The sequence below is a fragment of the Heterocephalus glaber genome, unplaced genomic scaffold, assembly GCF_053883595.1.
Source record: "Heterocephalus glaber isolate CG9 unplaced genomic scaffold, H.glaber_assembly_v1.0 deba00000613, whole genome shotgun sequence".
NCBI lineage: Eukaryota > Metazoa > Chordata > Mammalia > Rodentia > Bathyergidae > Heterocephalus > Heterocephalus glaber.
The window spans coordinates 1714989-1727772 of NW_028258152.1; the positions used below are offsets into that span (position 1 = coordinate 1714989).

Here is a 12784-nt window from a genome sequence, read left to right on the forward strand (position 1 = left end):
TGCCAGCGAGCTTCCCACCAAGCTCCCCCCGCCCTGCTGCAGAGGCGGGCCCCGCCCCTCCCACTTAGGCTCGGCAACCACATCCCGGGCCCCGGCGGTGCGGTTGCCCAGGTGATTTTCTGGCCGCGGGTGAACAGTGGAACCTCGCGCGCTCCGCTCCCGAGGCGCAGCGGCGGGAGCTGGGACTTCCAAAAGGCCGCGCTGACCGTGCCTCCAGTGGCCGGCGTTTGCAGGAGCCCTCAGCGTCCCTTCTGCCTCACACACCCGGCCTCGCGCGTCAGGCGTCCGCCCCACCGACGGCGTGCCGGTGCCGGGAGGTGGAGGTGGAGGTGGACGTGGACGTAGCTCCCCACCATACGACCGCCGAGGAGCCGCCCCCGGAGAGCGCGGAGAAGGTTACTCTAGCCCCGCGGCGGGCGGGGGTGGGTTGAGGCCCGCGGGTGCGAGCGCCTCGCCCGGCCCCGGCTCCCTCTGGAAGTCGGGCGCCCGCTCCCCTGCGCCCGGGTCCCCCTCTGTGATCTTTTGCTGCTTTCGCTCGCGCCAATAGATCGCGAATGTTTTCTTTTATGTTCCTCTTTTTCCACAAGGCTGAACTCTGCTTTCTTTGCTCCCTCCACTACTTTTTTAAGCAGATCACTGTCCTGTCTGCAGAAACCGCGGGTCAATCCTTCTCTCAGTCCTTCTTCCTGAGTTCCCTAAGTTGAGGTCCCCACCTGCACTTCGGTTACTCTTCGCATCCCAGCGCTGAGTGGGGGAAAGTGACTCAGCAGCACCGCTAGACACATGGTGCTTACTCTGGTTGATCAATCCATCCACACCCATCCCTCGTGAAACTAATGGACCATGTTTCCTCTGACAGCCTTAGACGCTCACTTTTATTCTCATGTCACTTGTAGAAAAGCAAAGGGTAGCTCTGCTCACAGTGCGACTGCTCTTTCTGTATGTAGCCAGTACTGATCACCTATCTTTGTCCCTTTAGCTGGCAAGACAAGCCACAACTTGTAGAGTTTGCAGAGTTCTGTGTCTACAAATTTCATTGTAGTGAAATATGCCTGTACAGATATCTTCCCCAGATTCATGAATGGTAAATACCCGTGACATTGCAGATATTTCAAGTGTAAGAAACAATATTGTCTGAGATCTCCAGGATTCCAGCTCTTAGAAAAACAGTACTAAAATCCCCAAGCATAAATCTAGAATAAAGGGCCCTTCCTTATCTTAAATGGCTCCGTCTTCACAAAGGAGAAAAATAAATACAACTCATTCAAACCATAACTTCGGTTCTACAGCTTACTGTGGATTTTTGTTCAAAGCCATCCTCTTGGTTTGGAGCCCGTTAGTCTGCTCAGTGTAGAATATTTACTGCTTTTATTGTTCGGGAACAGAGTAGCTCCACAACTTGTAGCCCAGTAGAAGTGTTGCTCCCAGGATTTCCAAAGGGTGACTTGTATATTTGTACTGAACGGGTAGGCTATTCCCTTAAGGGGTCCTGCGTGCTGTCTCTTGCTTTGAGATTCTTAGCCTCACTAAAGTTGGTCTGTTACACTGTTAAAAGTGTTTCTTATATTAGAAAGTTGAACACTTGCTTTGGTTATTTGCCCTTAGCTGGATAGTTTCCTTGGCAGCTGCTGTTAGTTTTTAATAGAGAGTGTCATGGAATTACTTGGAACTAATGCTAATTTTTCCCTGGTGACGTTACTGTTAACTTTGTCAGATACTCTTCATACATTCTCACCTTTCTACAGGTGAAATGAGATTCTGGTACTGTTCGTGATTATATTCACATCTCATTACACTGTACAGAGAATTAATCTGTCCATGACTTCTACTGCCCCAAGGGAAATTAGAATTTGGGCTGGTCATAAGAAAACGCTGGAAGCTACTTCAGCTGGTGACAAAAAATTGTTAAATTCTGTATACATCCTTAGGGATAAAGGAAGCAGCAGCCTGTGTTGGATTTGGGGAAATTTTTTACTTTTTAAAAAATGGTGCTGGGAATCAAATCCAGAGAATGGAGAAATTTTCTGCTGCTAACTGAAAGACTTATTAAATTTAATTAATTAATTTTGTGGTACAAGGCCTTTGCTGGGCTACATCCCAGCCCTTTCTTTTTATTTTGAGACAAGTTCTCACGAAGTCACCTAGTTGCCCAGGCTAGTCTTGAACTTGCAATCTTCCTGCCTCAGCTGCCCAGAGTGCTGGGATTACAAAACCTAGTTTAATCCTAACCCTGTTTAGATAAAAACTTACTTTCCTTTCCTTCCTCCCTTTCTCCCTCTCTTCCTTCATTTTCTCTGGAGCTTGAGGAATTCCACCTACCCATTCTGTTTAGGAGGAATAGAAGATTATCACTTTTCTTTCAACTGACATTTATGATTGGAGAGATGAGAAAACATGGGAACAGTTGCCTTCCATGTACACTTATGATGTGGAGATTATCTACTCATTTTTTCAGCTTTTTAAAAATTAGATATGATTTATTCACTGCATTTGGGGAAAACTCCAGTAGCCTTTCATTTTGTGACCAGGAAAGAAAAGAGGCAACATGTTAAACGATACTGTTTTTAATCCTTTGTGAATGAATTAAATGTGCAATCACCCTTTTATCTCTGATTTAAATGTTGAATGCTGTATATTGCTTATCAATATTTTTAGAAAAAGTTACTACATTCAGATCTTTTCTATGGAAATTCTGGTCATGTCTCAAACTTCTATTGCTTTTCATAGTAGCTGTCTTTACATTGCTGATCACACAGTAATTAATCCTCTGGAAACTCTTTATTAGAAAATGCAGAGTAATGATGGAACATTTTAAGAAGTCCCCAAATAGGCAGGGTACAAAGTAAAGGTGTACACTGTGAATTACTAAAACTTCTTAGATTAAAAAAAAAAGTTTTGTAGCATGCACCTGATGACCTTACTGATGTTAAGACTCTAAGTATTACTTTCTAAAAGCAGAAGCATGCTCTTATGCATTTATTATAACTTGGGAAAGCTTTTTATGTGATTCTTTCATTCTTCCATTCAAAACCTTAATTGGCATTTGGGCCATACTGAGTGAATTCTAATTCCTTATTCTAATACCCAAGGCTGACTAAGGTCTGGTCCCAATTTTGCTTTTCAGTACTGTTAGCCTATAATAATAGGCTGAATAATTACTCTCTTTTATATATCTGGAGGAAAAGTGCACATTTAGCCAGTAGATAAAGATATCAGTATAGATAGGAAGATTTCCTTACGTAGAACTGCCTATATTTAATAAGCTTCAAATTGCCTGTTTACTGTGTATTCTTATCAGCAGAAGTGTTTGCCTGTCTCTCCTTACCTGTCATGTACTTATCCATTGCTCATAGCTGAGCTCAGGTGCTGCTTTTATTATAAACCCATTCTTTATCCTGCTGTGAGAATTCATTTTCTATACCTCTTTGATCTCATGGCCCTTGCTTTGAGTCCCCGTTTTACTCTGCTATATACTACTGACTACAGATCTGACTCCCATGATTTTTTGGGGAGAGACTTGACTTTGGACTCATTTTGTTTTTTTCATAGCACCAGGAAACTCTTCTTGAGTTACGGAAGTATGTTGTCTGATGCATACCAGGCAAATTCCAGAAAACCAGCAACTGCTGCTTATGGTAATGGCATAGGCAGGACTATGTGGACATAATGCTATTTGTGGAAGACAAAGATCGAATGCTTTCTTCAGTTTGGAAAGTGGTTGATTCTCTATAAATGACTATAAACTACCGATAAGAGGAGAGTAACTTATTACCCCTAGAAATTCTGAATGGGAAAAATGCCAGCTTTCTATTTCCTGATATGAGGACTTTAAAAAAAAATTCTTATAACCTGGTGCAAAAAAAATTAAAGTTATAAAACTTTTTAACCATAACAACAAAAAAAACCATTGAGTTTATTTATAATTCACCTACCTAGAGGGAACATGTAACATTTTGGTCAGTATCTGTCTTAGTCACTTTCCTTATCTCTGAGACACAGTAGCTGACACCCACAACTTAAAAGAGAGGTTTCAGTCCATAGTAGGCTGGCTCCAGGGTGGAGGAAAGCTGCTCATGTCATGGCAAGTAGGAAGCAGAGAGAATCATGGGAGAAGCTGGGAAGGGTCTTGAGCCCCTTCTAGGCCACACTCAAGTAACCCTCCTTTTTGGGGGGGGGGGCAAGGTCTTGATATGTACTTCAGGCTGTCCTTGAACTCACTATGTAGCTCAGGTTGGCCTCGAACTTGCTGGGATCCTCCTGCCTTGACCTCCCAAGTGTTGGAATTACAGGTGTGTGCCACCATGCCCAGCATTAACTCTCCTTTTTTTCTTTTGGTATCAGGGATTGAATTCATGACCTTGCACTTTCGAGGCAAGCAGCGAAACCACTGAGCTAAATCCCTGGCCCTTTTTTCTTTTTTCTTTTTTTGGTACCAGGGATCCAACTCGGAATCTTGCGCTTGTGAGGCAGGCAGCGGCACCACTGAGCTAAATCCCCAGCCCTAACCCTCCTCTTTTGACCAGACCCCATCTGCTAACAGCAAGTCAGCTATAAACCCCCATGATGCATTCACCTTCCAAAAGCCCCACCTGAGGCTTATGGGGGACATCTAGATACAAACCATAACAATGTCTTTTTTTTTCTTCACACACACACACACAAACACACACACAAGGTATTTGTCTTTATTTACTTAACAATTTGTTATTGAAGGTCGGGGATTTAGCTCACTGGTTCTGCCAAAAACAAAAAAAAACCAATTTGTTATTGAGAATCTATTGTTTGCCAGCAGTGAGCACTATAGGAATAATTGATCTTCTGCCCTCATCTAATACTCAGTACTCATTGGCATAGTTTGTATTTTGCATTTTCACTTACTATATCATGTTTTCCTCCTTCCATTAAATTTCATCCTCCAGGGGCTTAACAGTATTTCAACATATAGATATTCTTTGATTTAACTGACTCTTTGTTTCACCTTGAGTTTATTTTCTATTTTGTCTATAATTATATAACAACAGTATAAAGACTATTCTGTGTGGTGTGCAGAATTCTAAGATGACCTCCAGTGACTTCCCCTTTCATTCCCTCCCCTGTGAACTCGAGAGGATAACACACTCAGGTTATGTTATGTTACATACCAGGAGAGTTTGCAGGTGAAATCAAGGTTATCAAAAGGGGGATAATCTGAACAACCCCAACCTCATACAAGAGCTCATTACAGTGGACCCTTGAGTAACGAATGGCTTGACATGCAAACAACTTGAGTTATGACCAGAATTTTAGTTTTAACTTAGACAACCCAAATGTTGCCCACTTGTGCTTCCAAGTGGTCTCCCATGCAGATTTAACCCTTAAAGAGTTCTGGAAGGACCTTTACAGCATCCTTTCCTGTATGGGGTTAACTGAGAAATCCTGGGCCAGTGTCTCTGAGGACCCTGAGATCTGACTGTACACAGGAGAGAGACGTTGAAGGCTGTGTACAGAGCCTGACCTTTAATTGACCAACTTGAGTTACAAGCAGCCCTTGAGAACGAATTGAATTTGCAAGTCAAGGGTCCACTGTAAATGCAGAGGGTTTTCTCCTGCCAGTGGCAATAGAGGAAGTCGGATTCAGAGTATGTAAGAGATTCCACAGGAGAAGTGTTCTCTGCTGTAAGATGAAGAGGGCCACAGACAGGGACTTGACGGGAGGCTCTGGGAGCTGAGAGCAGTCTCTGCCAATAGCCAACGAAAATGCCAAGGACCTCATTTCTATGTCAGCAAGGAACTGAATTCTCCAAGCAACCTGAATGAACTTGGAAGCAGATTCTTTCCTAGAATGCACAGATGACAGTCCTGCCTCTGACATCAGGATTTTGCTTTTTGAAACCCTAACCAGAGGACCCAGTCGAACCCACCTGGACTTCTAACTCACAGAAGTGTGAGATAGCAAATGATGGTTGTTGCAAGCACTAGTGCACAATAATTTGTTACATAGCAATAGGAAATCAACACATTTCTCAGAAGTTATTTTTTTGTACCTAAAGTTATTCTTTTGGCATGAAAATCCTAGATAGTCTTTCTGGATAAGGCTATGTATATTTTTAAGGTTTTTCTGTCATGTTATTAATTTTCCCTCCCTAAGCTTGGTACCAATTTATGTGCCTCCTAACAGCCTATGTTACTACACCCTGGCAAACACTAGATACTGCCGTTTTGATAGGCAGAAACAAAAAGTTACCTCATTTTATTTTATGAGGCAGGATCTCTCTGTGTAGCTCAGGGTGGCCTCAAAACTGCAGTCCTCCTGCCTCAGCCTCTCCAATGTTGGGATTGCAAGCGTGTGCCATCACGGCTGAATTGGTATTTCTTATTACCGTTAGGATTGACCATTTTCTTTATTTGAAGTTCAACTGGTGAGTCTCAAGTGAAGCAACAGTAGCTTTATTGTTGACATTGGGAAAATAGTCCCTAACTTTCCATATAGAGTTTCTCTGATGTAAAATGTTCAAAGGGCAGAGTGATTAATGAGCTTGAGTGTATGCATACTTCTTAGAGAAAAGAGTTACTGCCATTTCATTGGAGAATATCCATTTCATTGATTAGGCAGTATTGGTACTTTATACTTTTCTAGGGAAAAAGTCCAGTTTGTCTTATTTGGGATTAAAATTTGATTGTTTTATGACTATTGTGTTTTACCATAGAAAATTATAACTTTGCTGTTTTTGAAGGAATAAATACTGTTGGGGGGGTGCTAAGATTTTCCTAAAGATATCTCTGTTTTCAATATGATCAAAATAACCTGTAATCTCTGATTATGCATAGAAGTTCAGTATTCCTTATCTGAAATGCTTGGAACCAGAAGTATTTCATATTCGAGGTTTTTTTCAAATTTGGATTAGTTGTGTAGACTTAAAAAACTGAGCATCCACAATCCATTAAGTCCATTGAATTTCAGATTTTTGGATTAGGAATGCTCCACCTGTATTACAATGTTTTAACCAGGGTGGAGTAAGAGGAAATTCAAGTTACTTTTTCTATAATCTTGTTGTTTGAGATGGTAAGGTTTATTTGCAACAAATGAAATAAGGTAGAAGGGATAAGGAGAGAGTTGGGAATGCCCATTTTCTCTTAGAGAGTAGTTTTTGGTTGATTGGTTCATCTTTTTTTGAAATCCTGCTTCTTGGTATCTCAACTGGTGAATATTGGTATCTTCCTTTTAAGAGCAAGATATTTTTAAAATTTTTATTTTGAAATAATTGCAGATTGACAGAAAATCACAGGAAAATGTATAGGGAGATCCTCTATATGAACAAGATTTTTTCCCTAGTTGCATGGTCAAATCTGTTTATATAGAAAGGCTAGAACTCCTAATCCTATCCTTCCGTAAAGGCCGGACATTGCTTTTTTGTTGTCTAGATAGGTACTGGAAATACTGACTTGACTTGGTTCTGGGAGCAGATGTAAAACTGTGGTCAGAGAAAGCCCACCCATGTGATTCAAGGACCCTACAATATAGTGAAAAGAATGAGGACTTGATGCTTTAAAAGACTAGATTCTGTACTGCACTCAACCACATAATAGTTTGATCCCTGAAATCCAGTTTTATTTTTCTGATTAGTTCATTGACATACAGGTAGTAAAGCAATTTGGAAACCAAAGCCCTGGGTTGTTATTTTTAAGACCTTTTTTTTGCAGCGATATTATTATTAATAATATTATTATTAAGACCTTTTTTCCCAAGCAAAAAGTTTTAAGAAACTCCTTTAGTGGTTGTAATTCCTAAGATAAAAATTACTCTTTTGAGTTGGACAACAAGGGAAGAAGAATTTCGATAAAATGTTTAGTCAGAAAATTTTGTGCAAAAATATATTGAAATCATCTGGAAAACCTGGGCATACAGCAGGAAAGATGGGTGCCCATCCTCTCACACAGTGCTCTGATTGGCTTCTCGTTATCTTGGACACGTCAGATCAGAGCTGAAAGATTAGGAGCTATTTGGTCCCTGCGACTGTTCTCTCAGTTGTGTTGGGGACGTAAAAGAGAGAGGCCCGCTTTCACTGTATGTTTGTTTGTTTGTTTATTTATTTATTTTGGTACCAAGGATCGAACTCGGGTCCTTGAGCTTGGGAGGCAGGCAGCGGAACCACTCAGCTAAATCCCCGGCCCTATGTTTAGAGTGGGAGTCTTGCTTCCATTTGCAAGGGGAATTTCATAATCCCTGAATTATAGATTCACACAGCTGAAGGATCTAAGAGAAAAGATGAGTGAGATCATCATCATACATTTGGGGAGCACTTTCTGTACATGCTAAGTGCTTTACAGTCTCACTATGAGGTAGGTCCTGTGGTTCCCCCATTTTACAGGTAAGGGGACTGAAGCTTCAGTGGTTAAGTAGATGTCCCAAGATCCCATAAGTAATAAATGACATCATTTCTCCATTCAGATCAGTCTGGGCCCAAAGGCCCCTATCCTTCTATGGTGAGTCCCTTTGTTTGCATACTTAGGAAGTCAAGGTCCTGTGAGGGTAAGACCCATGGTCACTCTACTTCCTACTTTTAGTCTAGAATCTTTTCCTCCATTATATCCTCTTAATTATCTGTTTACTCCTGTGCATTTTCTCAAGTATTTGTGGCCTGTATACATTTTACTAAGGTGTTCAATTGATAAGTAAGTTACTGGATTTTGAAGCTTTTAGGTAGAAGGACATTTACATTTTTTAAAATGGAATTATTAATGGCTTGATTTTTTTTTTTTTTTAGTGAAGCATTTTCTACCAGACTCCTATAAAGAGACGTCTCCCATGTGCTATTAAAAGTTGAACCTTGTGACTACTGTCTGACTATGTTTTTTTCTTTTAGAGAAGTCAGAGGGTGCAGTATGTGACCTCATATAAAAATAGCCACCAAGGATCTATCCAGCATCATTTTTAGTTCTTTAATTTTGGTGAGCCCACATTTTAAAAACAGATTGAATTTGTCTGATTTGTTTCAGAAGTATATATTACAAAGTATTCATAGGCAAGTGAGAATTCAGCTGCAGAGCAGAGCTAGAGAATTTTTACAGAGAGGCCTTTCAGGTGGTAAGCTTTTCTCCTGGAAATTTTAGTTACTGTATTTTCAGAAACATTTTTCCATTGTTTTCATTGTTATTAAGAATATAATAATTTACATAGATATATTACTTTTGACATTTGTTTAACATATTACTAATACTGCTTTTTAAAAAATATTTTTAAGAGAGAAAGAAGATATACTGGCAAGTTCTAGAAGGATTCTACCATTTTCTTCTTTACCCCTGAAGAGGCTTGAAAATTAATGGATAATATTTCACATGAAATTGTTTGACTGTATTTTCTTATCTGTGAGGCCTTCTGCGGAGAATTAATAGGAGGTTGAATGCATATGTAGATAAAATGGATCATCTTAAAGGATTGCAGTTCCAAAAATATATCAGCAGGACTGGACAGGTTTGATATAATGAGATTTCTATTTTAGCTTGACTTCTGGAACTCTGAGTAAACTATAAACTGAGCCGCACAAGGTCCGAAGAAGAAAGTTTCTCTTCTAAAACATTCTAGTTGCATATAACATTTTTCTCCTTCAGATCCTTTTGAACAAATATCTTTATTCATCAGTTTCCTGAGGAGTAAGACTATTAGACATTTGCCAACTTTTAATATATGAAATGAGATAGAAAGCAATACTCTATATCATACAGAAAAACAGGTTTAAAGAAAGAGACAATTGGCAGCAAGAGGAGAAATCTCTGCATCAGCTCTGGTTGAGATGGCAGAAGCTGCTGGGGTTGCTTCTACTCTACCCATAACAGTGAAGAAAAAGAAGAGTCTGTCCATCGAGGAAAAGATCGACATCATAAATGCAGTAGAAAGTGGCAAGAAAAAAGCAGAAATTGCAGCTGAATATGGAATAAAGAAAAATTCATTGTCTTCTATTATGAAAAATAAAGACAAAGTTCTAGAAGCCTTTGAGTCTCTGAGGTTTGATCCAAAAAGAAAAAGACTAAGGACTGCTTTTTATACGGATCTGGAAGAGGCATTAATGCGGTGGTATCGAATTGCTCAGTGTCTAAATGTACCAGTTAATGGTCCAATGTTGCGTCTAAAAGCTAATGATTTTGCCCAGAAACTGGGACATAATGATTTTAAGTGCAGCAACGGTTGGCTGGATCGTTTTAAATCCAGGTATGGCTTAGTGTTCAGAGCTCAACCTACAGAAGCCTCAGGTATACCAGTAGATCCTTCAACTGTCTGGTCTCAAAATGTGCTTCCTTATTATTTAAATGACTATCATCCTAAAAATGTTTTTAATGTAAAAGAGACGGCACTGCTTTATAGAATGTTACCTACAAATACATTTGCATTTAAAGGAGAAACATGTTCAATTGGAAAGTTATGCAAAGACAGGATAACTTTGGTTGTTGGTGCAAACATGGATGGCTCAGAGAAACTTCCCTTGCTTGTTATTGGAAAAATCAGAAATCCACATTGTTTCAAAGGTATAAAATCATTGCCTGTGTATTATGAAGCTAACAGAATGGCGTGGATGACCTCAGATATATTTGAACAATGGATGCAGAAGCTTGATGAAAAATTTCAAGCCCAGCAACGAAGAGTAGTGATTTTTGTTGATTCTTTTCCCGCACATCCAGAGGTCAAGAACCTAAAATCCATTGAGTTGGCATTCTTTCCATCATGTTTATCTTCCAAATTTATAGCTATGAAACAAGGTGTTATTAAAAGCCTTAAAATCAAATATCGACACTGTCTCATCAAGAAATTTTTAAACTCCGTTGAAAGTAGCAAAGAATTTACATTTTCACTGCTGGATGCAGTTGACACGTTGCATCTCTGTTGGAGGGCCGTAACCACAGATACTATTGTTAGAAGCTATGAAGAAGCAGGGTTCAAATCTCAAAAGGAAGAGCAGAACACAACAGATGGACAGAGTGACAGTGGGCTTGATCTGGTTGCCCATGCTCTGGGAACAGGAGTGGAATTTCCTGAAGGTCTGTCCATAGAGGAGTATGCTGCCCTGGACGAGGACCTGGAGACCTGTGAGGCAGCTGCAGATGACAGCTCAGAGGGCACCAAACAAAGCAAACCAGATGAGGCTGGATTTTTTACTTCCGATGAAGAGGAGGATGGTGGTGCTCTAGAAACTGCACTGCCTTTACCCTCAATAAGTGAGGCAATAATTGCTTTAGACACTCTTAAAAAATTTCTTAGAAGTCATGATATGAATGATGAACTTCAGAATTCTTTGGCAGACCTTGAAAATTTTATTAACTCTTTGTCTCCTAAATAGTTATTTATTGGACAACATCTGAAGAATAGTTGCTTTTCTGGATGTATTTTATTATATAAGGTATGTAAAGGAGAAATACCACTTTAAGATTAAAGAAATGAAAAACTAGCTATCTTTGGTTTAATTGCAAAGCTTTGGTCTGAATAGTAAAGCTCCCTGTAAATAATGACTAAGTACATAAAAATAGAAAATTCTATAGCAAGATTTGGGGGAGCAGGAAATGTGTTTCAGAAGCTTCGTACTTGACACACACAGTGTATATGTCATCTATAAAAAAGAACCCTTCAGTTACCTGCTTCACACACATTCGAATTGGTGACTACTGTGTGTTTTTTAAAGTTTAAGTCATGTTCTAGAATACTTTATCTACTTGGTATCTGAGAAATAAAATATCCATAGCTTAGATATTTATCTTTATAAAGATATATATGTCGTATGTATTCTGAGTAGACTTTTAAGTATCCAAAAGTAGTTTTAAATTGTTTTTCTTATAACTAAACTTCCTAAAAAGAGACTATGAAAGGCTACTAAAACTAAGTGCAGTGGTGCACTCAAAATAAATTCTGACCTAACTATACACCAAAATGATTAAAAATATGTCTTATTACTTTCAAGTTATTTGTATAAAAGCTCAAATTAAAAATTATCAGGTTTTTTTCATCTGTAGTCAGAAGATATGGATCCTAAAATATGTGTGTATGTGTGTTTAATAGAAAAATGCTTTCTTGAAACATTTATTAAACTTGTGATATTTATATTTTAGTAAGATTATTAGAAGGTTGATGTAAAGATACATGTACAATTTACTAAAAAATATGTGATGCTTAAATATTTTTCTAATTTTAACAGCTTAGGGTTTTAATCTACAATATTAATAATTTCCTTGGCTTACTGAATTTTATTTTCAGAAAAAATGAAATGTCCTGTCAGCATATTTTCATGTATTTAATCTCCTCCCTCCCAATCTTAATGGATAACATTTTGGATTAAAATTCTGTTTAAGGAAGTTTTATCTATGAAATGCTTTTTTAAAAATTGTGTGAAATTATTTAACCTCTTAAAATAGTGTTTAAACAGTAGAAAATTATAGCAATGCACCAGACTTTTCCCTTGTTAAACTTTAAATACTGTGCTTACTTATAGCTAATTAGTGTCTAGTTTGGAAAGTATTTTGTAAAAATATAAAATACACAGATAATTTTTATTATGAATTACTAATCTGCAAACAAATGACATCCATTGGGAAGAAAATAGATAGAAAAAATATTTTTATTTTCCACTATCAATTTATTGATGCTCTGCTTTTGAGATTTACTAATCGTAAGGCTTTTATAATAATATTAAGAGAGCTTCTTTTAAAGTGAACTATATATTATTTAAATTAAAAGCATTTTTAATGATTCAATTTAGAATTTTAATTTGGAAGAATCATGGATCTAAAGGAGCTCTTAAGAATCACACTTGTCTTTTTAAAA

At 38.6% G+C, this 12784-nt stretch overlaps 1 protein-coding gene across 2 annotated transcripts; it reads left to right on the plus strand.

Annotated features, from left to right (window-relative positions):
• Positions 1-26: 26 nt before the first annotated feature.
• On the plus strand, positions 27-11417 carry Tigd4 (tigger transposable element derived 4). Of its 2 annotated transcripts, XM_087205770.1 has the most exons (3): positions 27-395; positions 3550-3635; positions 9222-11417. In XM_087205770.1, exon 3 carries the CDS (start codon positions 9771-9773, stop codon positions 11307-11309), a length of 1539 nt encoding a protein of 512 aa, XP_087061896.1. In that variant the 5' UTR covers positions 27-395; positions 3550-3635; positions 9222-9770; the 3' UTR covers positions 11310-11417. The 2 variants fall into 2 exon arrangements, with proteins under 2 accessions (XP_087061896.1, XP_004869246.1); XM_004869189.4 differs by lacking the exon at positions 3550-3635.
• Positions 11418-12784: the final 1367 nt, after the last annotated feature.